The sequence below is a fragment of the Ylistrum balloti genome, unplaced genomic scaffold, assembly GCF_031769215.1.
Source record: "Ylistrum balloti isolate Yb309-2 unplaced genomic scaffold, AGI_CSIRO_Ybal_v1 Utg371472, whole genome shotgun sequence".
Classification (NCBI taxonomy): domain Eukaryota; kingdom Metazoa; phylum Mollusca; class Bivalvia; order Pectinida; family Pectinidae; genus Ylistrum; species Ylistrum balloti.
This window is the reverse complement of record NW_026782766.1, coordinates 466,336-482,803: the sequence shown is the minus strand read 5'-3', so window position 1 is coordinate 482,803 and position 16,468 is coordinate 466,336. Positions and strand designations below refer to the sequence as shown.

At 34.8% G+C, this 16,468-nt stretch overlaps 1 protein-coding gene across 2 annotated transcripts in view; it reads left to right on the top strand.

Moving 5' to 3' along the window:
* The window catches only part of LOC132562655 (tyrosine-protein phosphatase Lar-like), a 68,647-nt gene that overhangs the window by 16,439 nt on the left and 35,740 nt on the right, over positions 1-16,468 (top strand). For both annotated transcript variants that reach the window (XM_060227410.1, XM_060227409.1), the window contains exons 2-3: positions 12,211-12,311; positions 13,419-13,617. In XM_060227410.1, coding sequence (XP_060083393.1) covers positions 12,211-12,311; positions 13,419-13,617 — 300 coding nt within the window. The remainder of the gene's footprint in view (positions 1-12,210; positions 12,312-13,418; positions 13,618-16,468) is intronic.

Here is a 16,468-nt window from a genome sequence, read left to right as displayed (position 1 = left end):
GAGACTCATGTAGATGAATAATTGAGAGAACTGTCCGGACATTTGATGCCTGGAGCCTGCAAAGATGTGGAATTCTCCTGAGGAGCTCCAATTGCATTTGGAAAAAAATAAATTTCGACATGATAATAGGCTGGAATCCTTGGGAATATTGTCTCCGCCTTTTTTTTTGTCTAATGAAAAAAGCTTAGTTCTGTGGAAGTCGGAGACAAGGACCAAACCATGTTGCTAGACAACTCGACTGTAAAGTTTCGGTTGCAGCTTACAGTACTCGTCTTTCAGCAGTAATTGGTTAGGTTAGTAATCAGTCAGTTTCAGAGAACTTCATAGAAGTGTAATTGTAGGCAAAGTTAGAACAGGTAAGCTGATTGGAAACAAAGAGTTTAGTGTGGGGGTAGCCATAGGGAAATGCTGACTGGTGTTATATATGGACATGTTGTGGGTAAACCCTTTATGTGCCTCTATCTTCCTAAGCTGCAATAAGACATGTAGAATTATATTTCTTCTGTGGGACACAAATGCCATTTCATGGGAATACAGTCATTACTTGTGTCATGTCAAAATAATGTTGTCCCTGTAAATGAAATTGATTTCTACATCAAAGTTTTAATTTCACATATGTATACCAGAAATGTAATTATTTGCACTGGAATGCTCTATTGTTGTAAAATTACAACAGAAAAGACCAAATAAATGAGATTTAACAGAAATGACACAATTTTGTGACAGATATTAGTTCTCACACAAGCCTTAGTGAATGTGAAAACAGTTATTGGACAACTTGTAGCCAATAAGATTGCAATTTTTCTCAGCATGCTAGCCAATAAGGTTACACAAAAATGCTAGCCAATGAAAGAGGAGCACTCTCAGAAAAATGAGCCAATGAGAGAAGACCTCTCACAGCCTTTATAATGGGTGTTATGTACTTTGCATGTTAAAGGCAATACCTAGTCTAGACAGTATTATAACCTTTGGGTAGGTAGGGTAATGTGACCAAGGAAACCAACAGATAGAACATTACTAAACCACAAATAGGATTCTAAGGATGGATCAGACTACAGGGAGTTTTTTTGTGACTTTCTTGTAGATGATGTAGATTCTGACCCTTACAAGACAGTGAAGTCATTGCCTTACTACAGATATGAGCCAATATCATTGATGTCAGTGGCCGTTTGGTGCTTGTCAGTTCACATTTCTTAGAAAACTTGACCGATGCCTGACCATGCAAACCATCTGTTTATTTATCAAATGCTGTATGTTATGACCATGTCTGATGTTTCATTGCCTTCATAGGTCGCTGCAAGCTATACCCCAACACAATGTGTCCATGGCAGGGCTTGGTTCAGCTAGATCAGGACCATCGAAATTCAAATACATCTGTTGCTCCAAAGTGCTTGTCAATATACTGTGTTTAGTTGGCTGTAATGTAATTTATAAAACAATCCTCTGATGATGTTGGATTATCAACAGTATCATCGAGGGGCAGATTGATTGTCGAGTATAACACTTACTGGCTGTGACAGATTGATTACCTCCATATCATGTAACCCTCCACACCGAATCCCCAGCAGACTTCACTACAGGAATCGCCTGTCCCTTCCAATCTACCACCCTTCTTCACAGTTAGACCACCAATTTTGACAGTATTAGAAAAAATAAAGGCTGATATTTATTGCAAAGGGCATCCTGACTGTAGGTTATCACATTGTAGCAAAGGCTATCACAGTTGGGCGTAATCCATTCACTGATGGCCATCGTTACTTGTCACTAATAATGTATCTAAGTTTCGTTTGCCTCGGATACTTTGGAGAAGTTTTCAGTCAAGTATGGTTAAGGTGTTTTGACTTCAGTCCAATAAAATTTCAACATTAGAGATTTCTATGGATATATCTGCTTAAAATGACCAGTAGCGTACAAAATGAAATGTTTGTGATCAAGTTTGAGCTGGCCACTGGCTATCTCCATGCACGTTATTTTCTATGCTGAGGTCTCTTGGGTGTTGGATGTTAAGCTGTGGCCTTGAGATTATTGGTCTGTTCCTTTGTCTGGTTCCCAGGTCCAGGTCTGACAAAGACACAAGACCAATGGGGCCAGTCCATGTTTTATGACTTGCTATATCACATCAGTATGTGATGATAGGTTTTAATGAAGTAGGGCCATTTACCCATTATCCTTTACTGACCATGGAGTGGCAGGCCCAACAATACATTTACCCATGGTGCTTTATCACAAGATGTCGGCTGTCCTGGTCCCTGATCTAGCAATATATATATGTCCATCGTTTCTAGTTCTCATACTTTGTATAATTTTCAGTTGACCTTATCAATAATCTAATCACTAACTTGTATGTTAGTAATTATGGTGACTGTATTTTCCAAGATAATAAAAATAACCTTGTTCCTATTTCAGCAACAAAATAACACATTAATTCACATTTGATTAAGTCCTAAATTAATGAGTAATTATTCCTTTATCAAATGGCCCAACATTTGTCAACCTTGTATGTATACAGAAATCGGCTTAGACTTTTTCTGGATTTGTTTGTGATTTATCTATTTATTTAATGGGCTTAACGTCCATTCTTTCAGCTGATCAGTTAGTGATTCATCATGAGCTTTAATGTGGAGCTGGTCCTAGATGGTCATTTGAAAGCCATTTTGATTTTGGTGTATTATGTAAACAGTATAAATATCTATTTATAGATACCTACATTTAAGATTGATTAGTATTTGTGTAAGTTCTGATAGAATATCCAGCAAATCTACTGTTACTGAGATTCATTTCAAGATGACTTACCAATGTCGTGTGTGACTTTTGTAAGTCACCTCGTCACCTTGGCTGAATTACAGCTTAATCTGGTGAGGAGTGAATGGCTAGTGCCCTGATTGCCATAGTCCCTCAGGTGTTTCGTTGTTCCAGTAACCTTCCTGCCCTTGTATGATTGGAAACCCTCTATCTTACAGCTAGTCAAGGATTAGCATAGACTGGACTGATGCTGGTGGGCAATACTGGTTCATCACTTGTAATATAGATTGATCCTTCAGACCTAATTGAATTAATTCTTCTTCTTTAGACTAGGAAACCCAATGTCCAAATGTTTTTAGATGAGCTTTATTATGATATTTCTACAATAATTAAAGAAAGATATGGGTATGCAAAATAAAGAATCTTAAGTTTTTCTTAGATATGTTTTATTAAATTCTAATTTAATTTTCCTTCATATTCAAAAATATCAGTGAGGTCTTAACATTGTAGATATTTTTCATTGGAAATAATGGAAATTTAAAAAAAAAAAAAAAAAAAAAATGTTTTTAAAGTTTACAGCTTTAAATCCCTTGTCAGTCTACTGAAGCAAGATTCTAGGTAAGATTGCACTACTTATGTGCATTTCAAGTAAACATTTGAAACATGCCATCATTTTATCAAGATTTAGTTCAACAAAACAATGAATTGTCACAGATAAAAATGTCATTAAACCCTACAGCAGTAAAACATTTGTCGCTCTTGCAAGTACAATTGTATGGAACCTAGAAATTCTCACGTCGCCCAAAAAAACATATGGCATTTCTGTTTGTTTGTAATCCTAAGCTTTCACTCAAAAAAAAAAAAATATTTTCAGCTCTTTTCTTTTATGTTCTTAACTTGACAATTTTGTGTAAACTGTGCCAAGCAATAAACTGTTTATGTGTTAGATATGGGTTGTTTTAGAGACTGCTACCTAGAGACTAGTGCTGCCAACAGATGGCGATAACTTGTGCATGGCCTGTTTATATGTTTACTTAACATCAATTTAAAATTCTATGAAATTCCTCAGAAAATTGTCAGACAGATTTGTAAGGAAATAAAATCTTTTGGCACTCATGATTTGTATGTAATTCTTCTTGAAACCTTTTCTGTTTGGAAAACAATTTGCCATATGTCTTACGAAGAATTTTATCCACAGCAGGGCATTCATTTTTATGAACATGGAAGCAAATGAAACAAAAAATATAGGAAAAATATGTCTAGAAATTATAGATGCGCCTCAGATAGTCATATTATTATTAAAATAGTTGTTCATCAATATTGTATAATGTTTAAGTCCAGCTTGAAGGATTTGTATATACAAACTATAATTTGGTAATCTAATATGGCTGCCAAAGTTTAAAGGCAAATATGTTACCAACGTGCCAACCAACCACCCATAAAAATACACTCTCAGTCATATTGTCCATAGCATAATTACCATCATACTTTCACTCACCTGCTATGGGAAAAAGTAAATGTACAGAAATAAAGTCAAGTATCCCATTATAAACAGAGTTACAGCCCTTTTATTTTCTTTCATTTGTGTAGTTGTTGGGAGGTAGAGAATATGGATTTCTTACCATAACTATCATCTTTTCTTACCTTTGATTTATTTGTTATCATACAAGTGATTTGTACTTGGATGTAAGTTTAACATTTTCATTTCAATGCCTAAAACCTCTCTCATCAAAACCATACAATACACAGGTTTCCTTGTAAAGTAAGATCACTATGTCAAGTGCTTCACTTTATTCTCGTGAAGAGGAAGTTGTAGCTTTCAATCCTGAAGTGAAAAATCTTGTGCTCTTGATATTTCAGTGTCTCATATCTTGGCAGTGGGAGTGCTACACTTCCAGCTCTGGAATGGCTCAGAGTAAATTATTGAAGCAAGTGATGATGGAACACTAATTGCTTGAGAAAGGCATAATTAGCCATTGAAACGCAAATTATCTCCCTTTGGAAGAAAACTGTCATTTCTTCTACGTTTTAAACAAAGGAGTTTCCCCCTCAAGGGAAATCACCAAACACTTTACATCAATGAATTATCAAAAGGACTGGCCAAATTTACAACTCAAATAATGTAGGCAAGTTGTTGAGAGGAAATTGATAATTTTATAGTTTCTCAAAGATGAAATTATCAACATAGAAACAAAAGACGGGGAGGCAATTGGAATAGGATTAAGGGCTGATTTACGAACTGAGTCGCTCGAGATGAAATTGATAGAATTTCTAATTTCTCAATGGTAAAATTATCAACATAGAATGAAAGAATTAAACAAAGGAGACAATAGGTATAAAATTAATAGCTGATCTACGAATTGAGTTTCATCTCTATAAACCAGGTGTGAATGTTGAATGTGAATAGATTAGACTGATGGACAAGTAGTGATTTAGCTGGCGATAATATATATATACATACATATACACCGAGATTCACTTCCTGTGTGAGTCATCATCAATCGATATCATACATCAGGTTTGAAAATACCCCTTCCCAGCAAACAGAAATTTGTGGCTAATACAATTTGAATTGATCTGCTTGCTGTGACTGGGAGCTTGCTTGCACTGTGGAGGCTGCTAGCCTTGCGGGTGTGATTTCACCAGCATGATATGAGATGGTTAAGCTGCTGCACTGAACAATGTCTAGAGATTTTGTCTTGCTTGTTTGGAAGGTGCAGAATGCATTTTCTTTTTATGAGTATGCTGGTCTGAAAAAAATCAAAATCTGTGTATGTAGCTGTAGGATAGATTCGGCTTAGTCCAAAAAATTTTCGGCTGCTAAATTTAGCCTGACCTATTTGCGTGGTAAACCATATATATTGTAGATGTGACCTAACTGGTCCCTTGTATCTGTGTATTGCGTGCCAGAAAATGTCAACAACGTTATAAACGGAGTTCAAACAATTAAGGAGTGAAAATTGATCCTTTGAAAAGTTACAAAAAGTATCTATATAGTAAGTAATTACAATCTAATCACTTAGACTCTCTCAGCTTTCAATTAGGCAGAGGTCTTATTCAGATATCTTAATTAAATTGCTGTTTTCCAAAATTCATTAACTTGTTTATTTCACCTGAAAGATATTAAAGGACAAACAGGTAAATGAAATGTTTCTTACTTAAATGTCAGAGGTCATTAAAAATATGACACATGAGATGATAACTTCAATAAAAGGGAAACAACTCTGCCCCACCAGTAGATTAAGGTTAGTTCATATTTTTATAATATTGAGTTATCTGCTATTGTGAGCAGGTGTTGATTATTATATCATGTGTATGTAGGAGTAACATCATGAGATTCGCTGTAATTTTTTTCATACAAACTGATAATAACAATTAATGCATACTCACAAGAGTGGATCACTCGTGTTACAAAAAGACAGAAAACATTCCAAATTGTCATTTTCAAATTACCATATTTCAACACTATCAACTTCACCATGATGAATAGATTTTCATCTGTATAAACACTAACCGTGATGTATTTTTCAGCTTTTCTCAATCCCTTGAAAGCTGTGTGATTGCTGTAAGGAACAAACATTTGTCTGACCCACTATCAGTGGATGTTGAAGACATCCAACTGTTCAGACCCAACCTTGTAGGGGGCCCAATATAAAATGCTCATCTTTATTTCCCCTGAAATCTGTTTCACTTGGGAATTTTCTGACAGGTGCGATAAGGTACAAGACTGACATCCCAATGTTGGTGGTATTGGTCTACAGCCGTTTCATGCCAGCAGGAGAGTATAGCAGAATCAAATTGTATCAAAATTCCAAACATATCCTACATTACCGCAATATAGGCATTGTCTTAGTTACAGTAACAGGAAAAAAATGTATTCAATTCCCCAAGAAAATTTAGGCTTTAAGTTGTATGAAGTTTTTGCCATTATTTATATATACAATGAAATACTAATCCATAATGACCTTTTTACATTGTATCTCCTGCACTTAATCTATCTACCACCTTTGTTCTTTACTGATTTTGAATTGGCTTTCACTAAATATATCTCACTCAATACAATGCCAAACTCTTCATAATGCCATTTTTTTGTTATGGGAAAAGTTAGTTAAAATAAACAGATAAAAAACAAATTCCATTTGTTGTCTTAGGTTTGTTTTTGATATTATACTGCATATCAGAAACACAAGACATTGTGAGCATTAGATGTTGGAGCAGAGCTTACATCACGTGTAGATATTTAGGGTTAGGTTTGTAGAGGTATAGATATGATAGCTTTACCAGAAATGAACATCCCTGACTGACTTGGTGTCTATCAGTGTTTTGTATGTAATAACCATTTCACAGATGTTCTATTACAATGCAAAGCATCAACATATACCACAAACATGGCAGAAAATCAGCAGGCTTGCCCTTTTCTACCAAAATTCCACCTGTCACACCGACCCAGCAGTATATTGGTGTCAACATGTGCCAGTTTGCTGTGAAGATGTGTAGACTATGCATGCTTCATTGTCCATGAAAACGTGAGGTTTATGGTATTGCAATAAAGTTTGGTAGCCTTTACAACCAGAACAATGCTTTCCCAGGGTTCTGTGCCAAGTGTAGACTGTAAAGTAAATGCTGTATTTACAATGATGCATCGTGTATTTGGTCTTCTTTATTCTCTCTATAAGAGGACGAGCAACATTTATCCATCCTCCATGTTTCTACATCTTTCATCAAATTTTATCCCAATTAAACTTTTAACTTGAGTTTAGAATGATAAAAAAGTTGACAAATTAGCAGGGTGCCCCTATGTCACTGCTGTTCTGTACTTTTAAGTATTGGGAGGAGAGAAGATAAATTCAAGGCGGGGATGAACAGAATTCCTGATGTCATTTTCAATGATTACTTTGAGTGAAACTGTTGATATCTTGAAACAAGCTACAAATTGAGAACAAGAAAAACAGCAAAAGCTGTCAACAGAGTGGATTTTAATTGGGTATTGAGGAATCGAAGTCTGTTTGAACACCATGGTTACAAGACACTACTAATCATGTATGTCTGGAAGAACCAAAAAAAGCAGCTTAGAGGTGGCACTTTTTGCATATAGGTTGAAATGTGTTTCTTCAGAACTTTAACATGCAAAGCTCAATAAACACACATTGTGTGTAAAATTTACCTATCAATGGAAGTTTTTATTTTTTAAAATTCAATATTTCCCGTGGTAATTTACTTTGGTCTGTAACTGGAAATATGATTTATTTTTCTGGTGAATGATTATTTTTAGACAGTAAGTAAGGAATAAATGTATGGTTTATTGAAAGTGCAATGTTCTGTTGACAATATGGCATTGTAATAATGGTATTGATACACAACATAGTATGTAATGTTTCAGGAGTTGGAAGGGGAGGGGAGAGTTGATGTGGTTGAGACAAGGACAGTAGTATGTGTGATATTGTGTATATTTGTTTTACACATACCATGTGTATGTGATGATTTTGTCGTGTGTATCTAGATTACTTGTGTGATGATTTATGTGTGTGTAGATTATTAGAGAAGATTAGACATCAGTATGACAGTAATTACAGGTGACATATTAGCTGTTTAGTATCCTTAGTTCTCACCATTAGCTCTCTGTTATTGCCTCATTTAACAAGCTCTGACAGTTCCCTGGCAACCAGTTCCTCTACATAACAACAGGTACCAAAATGACCTCTCTGGCCATGATTAGAACATAATTTATGAATATTTATCTATGTTCTTAGGAGGATATCAAAACTTTGTAATTTTAATGATGAAGTTGTTTTAACGGATTTCCTGCTAAATATTGGTATGTAATTATAAATATGCAGATTTTACATATATATCAACGTAGATCACTCAAATGATGTAAACCTGGGTTTTACCATAAGTGACTCTAATTTTCAATGTCCCTAAAATAATATAAAGACAAGACTATGAATTTGGTTACTAGTAAAGGATGTTCACACAAATAATGGGACATTCCTACCCGAGAACAGACAAGGGTATTCCCAAAACAAGAAATGGATATTTCCACAAGGAATACTTTTCGAACAAGTGATGGACTTTTCAAAAAGAATTAGATATTTACACAAGAATGAACGTTACAACAAGCTATGAACATTACATAAAAATCTACACAAGGAATGGATGTTTCCACAATTAAATACTGATATACGTTGAGTATTTGAGAAAGGTTTAGTTAAATGATGTACAGTTCCTGTTAATTCCTGTGAGTTCAGATTGTTAGGTGTCAATGGTTCATTCATTGACATTTCTGAAGAATCAGACGTTTATTTGGTGTTGTCAATAGATTGGTTCAATCCTTGGTAATTCCCACATTTCATGGACATGCTCATGAATTGTAGATAGATTGGTTCTCCTGCATGATTGTGTCACACATGAGAATTGTCACCCATTCATTATCTAGGGCTGTAAGTGGGAAGAGGAAGTCAGGGGTAGCACTAGACTGGCAGAAAGAATCATGTTCCAGCCTGTTAGTCTTGGCAGAAACATCGGTCTCGTACCAGCCCATGACCTCTTATAACCTCTTGACAAGCTGGAATCCTATAATTAAGTTTTATCTCAAACTTTACTGGCTTGTACATCTCCAAAGATTGGTGTGCCTGCTCAACATTTTTTTTAAAACCTTTTTCTTCCTTTAATTTGGTGTTGACAGTACCATTATCAATCTAACAAAGATCTGTCCTTGTCATTTACATGGTCCATAAATTGTTTTGATTACAAAATAAACCTGAAAATATTTGAGCTGTATACCCTCTAAAAAATTGTTTGTGGAGTTGAAACACAAGACAAACTCTGAAGGCTCATTTAAGTCATTACACTGATAACAGTACCAGAGGAGAAGATTTTTTGACTGGAAGAATGTCTTGTTTTCCTGACGAGAGTCTACATGGAACATATCTAGAGTTGTTACAAGGGATATAAGTGGCAGGCAGATGAAGGATTGAACCTGTGTGGTTGAGTGTGGAGGGAATGACTAATGGTAGTTTATCAGACGCTTCCCCCCCCCCCCTCCCTCAGAGAAATTTAATACCTATTTCTATCTTATAGACCCAACATGTCGACAGATTTGCTTGTACCGATTCCTAGAAGGTAAAAGGTCAGTTATCACTTACATAGAAATTAAAAGACATCTATACAGTGTTTCAATATCTGGGTATGGAAAAGTATATATATAGCACAGATTGTTATCTGCAAAACATTATATGATCTTTATTAATGTTTTTCCATTAAAAACTTCATAAAGAAAATAGGTTTTTCTTTACACATGAAGTACCTCTGAACAACCCAACCATCTGAATCATATGTAAGATACATGGAAATTTCAACACAGGTTTATAGATATTATGACATTTGAAAATTTCATGCATTTTTCCTGTGATGCTGTGAAGTAGCCTGGTTTTGTCCAGGATGCCATGACAGATACCTATTCTCTATCATCAAAATTTAGGCTTTGTAGGCAACCATTGAAATGTAGACAATATTGATATTTAGCTTCAAAACGAAAGGAAATACTAGTAAAACCATTCCTTGTTGAATACATTTTTCGCTAATAGCTAGTGGAAGTTCTTTGTTGAAAATTGAGTGTAATTTTTGTTGGTTTCATGGTAGCCTAGAGTGGCCTCCCTTGATTTCCAGACAAGATTGGTAATTATGTACCTTTGGCTGAGTGTACTAGTATATGGTGATTGCACAGGAACAACTGCTTTGAACTGTGTTAATAATTCATGCAGCAGCAATATTTGCCAAAGTCAGCAATTCCAGAAGTCCGGGTGTTAAGAGACTTGAAAAGTTCTCTCCACATTAACCCATCTTTTCCAATAAGACTACTTTTATGAGCGTTTCACAGTTTTAGAATGAATTGGATTTCCAGCTTTTCAAAGGTTGTGTATAGGTCTGGCCCATGAATTTCATATTTGTGTTGGAAATCTTTTCCAGTCCCAGTGTGAAAATGTTTATTATTTTACTGTGATTGTCTCCCTTTATCTAGGGCTTACACTAACACCAGTGGAGATAATAATCATCATTCCGTTCCTTATACCCTGTTTTTGCTTTCCTCTCATTTCATTGGCTCTGGTATGTTGTTGTCTTCTCCCAATAGAAACAAGAGATCAAGAAACTTATTCCAGTTTCTAAACTAAAATGAGAAATTCTTTTGGGGTTACGAATGTACATAATGATACATCTCACAGTCAGATCACTCTAGTACACTGCTGTTATTTGAAGTTTTTCCTTGATGTATGTTCAAAAATGATAAGTCCATATATCTTAATGACTTTCTATAAAACCTGTAAAAAAAGTTGTGTGCATTATAAAATGAAAGAATGTTAACATACATACTGTCCTCTTTACACAATTTTGTGTTTTAAAGTGGAGTATGTTATATAAGTTTCTGTTAGTTAAAGATTCTGGTCACATGTATACAAGATCATAACATTATCTAAAGCAACAGGGGCTGTCAAGAGGACTTCATTTATCTCAAAGAAAATGGTGCCATAAACAGCAAGAAATGGAAGAGTGTGGGTTCAGGTTTTGATGACTCAAAATTTGATTTTAATATCCATCTGGATGTTAAGGAGCATATCTCTGATACCTCAATAGCTGTCTTTAATGAACTACCTGGAACCAACCCAAAATGTTCACACTGCACACAGATATATTAAAATAATGGTAAAATGGATAAAATGAACCTAAAAGAATATCTGCTTCAGGTTTTAGCTAAAACTTGCATGATAACCTGCAGTGAAAGTGATGATTAGCTTTTGTTCAGAAGTAGAACTTGTTTTTCTTTGGCTATGATATGTTTATGGGTTGTTATCTGAAACGCTAGAGTTATTGGTCCTAATTGACAGGTACAATATCTCGACACCTATATTTACACTATTTATCAGTGTTGGTGTTTCAAATGCTCCAAACAATGACCGCTGAAGCAGATAGAGCAGTTCAAAGTGGATGATCTTACTCAAGGCATCAAAAACAATACTTGCATGATTGGAGAGAATAAATACATTCTGCCGTTTCTTCGATTCCTTTATGAATTATTTTGCCTTGAATGGTTTTTGTGCCCAATGTAGATACATTGTATCTTGATCCATATACTATCTCCCAATAGATTTGGATGTTTACATACATTTGAATGTTTTCTCACCAATTTCACAGTTTCTTTTTTCATTTCAAGGTTATAAACAGATCCTTTGTCAGGATGCCAATATTTGTTGTATTTCTGGCGAGAAGATTTCTCTTTTTTCTAGATTATTAGTGTTTATTTTGCCCGTAGAATTGAGATAAGGCGAGAAATTTAAGTTTTGACCTAAATGTAGTTGAGTATGCTTGGTTTGCTTTACAAATGTTCAGGGGATGTTTTTTGGCACTTTGGAAAATTTAAACCTGTTTGTTGAAATATACATGTTTTCATGTTGTGTGTTTTATGTTTTACAGCACCAGGAACCCCACCTCGCAATGTCCACGCCCGACCAATCAGTACCACTACTGTGATTGTCGAATGGCTGCCACCAGAGAAACCCAACGGAATTATCAAGGTTTTTCTTTGAATCCAATATAGTATGACAACTGACATAGCCACAGAATCCTTAAAGTCATCGCAACCTTCAACTTTATGGGAAATTTATATTTTATTTTTTTCATACTTTTCATATGACTTGTTTCCTCATACTTTTCGTATGACTTGTTTCCTCATACTTTTCGTAGGACCCGTTTCTTCATACTTTTCGTATGACTAATTTATTCAGACTTTTCGTATGACTTGTTTCCTCATACTTTTCGTATGACTTGTTTCCTCATACTTTTCGTATGACTAATTTATTCAGACTTTTCGTATGACTTGTTTCCTCATACTTTTCGTATGACTTGTTTCCTCATACTTTTCGTATGACTAATTTATTCAGACTTTTCGTATGACTTGTTTCCTCATACTTTTCGTATGACTTGTTTCCTCATACTTTTCGTATGACTTGTTTCCTCATACTTTTCGTATGACTTGTTTCCTCATACTTTTCGTATGACTAATTTATTCAGACTTTTCGTATGACTTGTTTCCTCATACTTTTCGTATGACTTGTTTCCTCATACTTTTCGTATGACTTATTTTTCATTTGTCCTTTTTGTTATAAGTATCTGATTACATGATAGAGGTTTTGCTGGCAGTGGGGTCGCAGATGAAGCTACAATATAAAGTACTCAATATAACAGACAGTAATATCCTTATAATATTATAGTGAATCTACTCTGAAAACGTGATCTGAAATTCAGTAATATTGATTCGGAATTTTGCAGCACACAATTTCTTACCACATGTTGTTTGTTCTAGGTTAAATAGTTCATTTTCTACACCCATTTTGTAATTGGAAGTGATTAATATCTAGATCAAACTATTAAGAGGATCTATTTGAATATCGGAATGTGAATGACTTCTTTAAATGGTTGTGTATATACATATATGACAATTTACACATCCAATTCAAACGTCACATATCTTGTGAGAACAAGAAGTAATTTGTCATGGAACTGTTGATTGTCATTTTTTGTTTTGAAATGTGACATTGTTCTATTACTTGGAAATGATTTTAAAAAATGAAATTTTCACTGAAAAATATTAAGACATTATTATTATTTTCCAACCTTTACAGGGCTATAAAATTTTCTTCACGCTCGATCCTGATCTGCCCATCATCTTGTGGAAACGTCACGATGTCAACTCCAATGACCGAGTAGCCACCATAGAGAACCTGACGCCTAATGTTACCTACACCATGTGCATTCTGGCCTACTCCAGTAAAGGGGAGGGACCTGTGTCTAATCTGATCCAGGTCATGACTCGTCAAGGAGGTATGCGCCCCGACCCCGCCACTGTGAAAGCCCACCGCCACCCTCTAGTGCTATGCCTCCGTGGGGTACAGAATGCCAAGTACTCCCATTAGATCGAAAGTTTTTTTCCCTGTCATCTCAAGAATGATGGACCATGTGATATAACATGGGTTGGTTAATGATGTGAATGGTTGGTCTTGACTTAGCACACCTCCGTTTGTATTCAAACTCAGACTCCGCATCTTTTGCTCGAGGTTTTCATAACAAACTGCATGAAAGTCTGAGTGCATGCCTATGTAAGGACTATGTTAGAATGAAGCTGGATGAACCCCCTGTCTTCACTCACTACCGAGCAGACGACACTCTGTGTCTCTCGCAACGTATTTATATCCAGTCGCATGACAGTTACTTTCTCTGTATTGTTTTTTAATGGATACTATGTTGCTGAACGATATCTGTCAACCAAGAGGTTAATGGGGCATGCGGTTTTCGAACGGGCAACATTAAAAATGCCATGCTATGTTTTTTTTCGGTGATACTGATTATTGTATTTTACATAGAATGCCTGCCGAATGGATAACAGATTTGTTTTGTCTCTATCTGTGTATAGATATATCTATAGCTACCAATACATTTACATACTACCCAAAATATAAACATACCCGTTACCATTTGCCAAGTATGTTCACATATAACCATCATGTAATATATGCACACACCTATGCAGATTTCATATCCTACAAAAGTACTCATCTACTTATTAGATACATATATTCTGTCGTACAAATCATATATCCAAATAAGGCTATATCAATATTAAAAATTTGCATATTAGTATGGAACACAATTTACAGTTTTTACCAAATTTGATATTAGTATTATCACATTTGCATTGCATGTAAAAAATTCTGAAAAAAAGGAAAAAGAACAAATAATTAATGCTTTTTATGTATATATTATGTATACATGCAGTAGTATAATACCAAAATTCATTAGCCAATTTATAGCCAAATTGTATCAGAATTTCAATTCTGTAAAATTATTTCTGTAAAATCTTTTTATACTTGGTGCAGATAAGTTCAAAAACAATTTTTGTTTGCTTTTTTGATTATCATTATCATTGGTATATTTCATATGATTTTTGGTTCCAACCCGTTCACAGTTTTATGAAAGGAAGTGTATTTACATCACTATACATACACCAGTACACCAAACTCTGTTGACAGATCTGCCATTGCCACCTCCCACACGTTTTACAAACTGTCATAAATAAGGTCACTACTGTGTGTTACCTCTGGTATAAATAACCATAATAGTGACTGCAAAGTTCCTTCAGAAAATGGATAAGAGAATAAAGATAGAAGACAAATACCTTTGCTCTATAAAAATTTCCTTTGTAGTGATGAGGCATTATTTATTGAGAATACAAATGAACAGAAAAAAGTTACAACACTGTAATTAAAATAAATATTTTCAAAGTTGATCGTTATCTCACAAATAGCTAAATGTTAATTAAACTAAAAGATTTCAGTATGTACGGAACTTTACATCGCTATTTTATCACACACATATAATATAGATAAGGATTTTTTGTCACAAGTGTTTCATATCTCATGTCACTTTAAAACTAATGTTGTTTATTAAGCGTCCCTCCAAACATTTAACACCAGTGAATGCATCACGATAACATCACGGCTCTCACGTTACATATATACTCGCCCAGGAACTTGGTTTGGTGGAACATCAGAAAGTTTGGCTGAAATAGCATATATATATCTTTCTTGTACTCCTACTGAAAGAAAATTTAATTCACATTAATTCCTTTCCAGCAGGAAATGTATATTTGCTTCTAATGAAACAGTTCTTTGAAACATACAGAAATTCTGTAATATTGAAAAATTACAGCATTATATTGGAAATGGTATTAATATTTTTACCTTTTAATTTTGATTTTTACAATTCAATCTATATTATTTATTAAGAACTCTAAGAATCAGGTTAATTGTACGGTTGATTTTTCTGTTATCCATTTTTTTTTTTTTTTTTTCAAGTTATTCAAACTTTTGAACTAGGATTTTCTACTTCAGAATTATCTTGATAAATCTAGTGAGAATGTCCACCAGACCTAAGTTTTGAGTGACTTGTTTGCCTACTGAAATTGAATGCATTTCAAGGGGCCCATAGAGGCCTTGGTTTTAGTACTCAGGACCCAACTGTGGAAAAGCTTGATGAACATGGCCACAATTGAATTTGAATCATGGCCGTTTATGGACGGAGTTATCTACCTTTGTAGTTGTCTACCTTGAATCATGTTGTTTCTGTGTGTTCAAAGGAACAACAAATTTTCTTCCTTTTTCTCCTGTAAAGTTATTAAATATGTTTATAAGTTGTGGAAGGCAAATATTTTGCATTTTGTCATATGGTTACATTAATTAGCCTTTTTTTTTTTACTGAAGTAGAGAAGCACAGAGTTATCAACACTAGACTAGAGTTATCTACCTTGTGTAAGAGGGTAAAATTTTGGGTCCAATCAAAGAAGGAAATATTCATACAGAAAGTTTTGAATAAATCTCAAAAATGAATATACAGATTTCGAAGAAAAGTTATAAATATCGTCACTGAAAGCAGGATAAATGATAGATAAACGATAAATGATTTAAATCAACTATAAGATTGAATCCACACTGGTTCTCCTGCTACTAACATACATGTGCTTGTGATGCGCGTCACTTGCAATACACAGACCAATCACTGGGAAGCTGCGAAACGCAAAGCCCAAACCTGCTGCGCGTTATTAGATGTCGCGATTGCGTACTGCGAGTGCGCCTATGCTCAAGCTTTTCCACAAGTGGGTGTATGCATTGCATCCTAA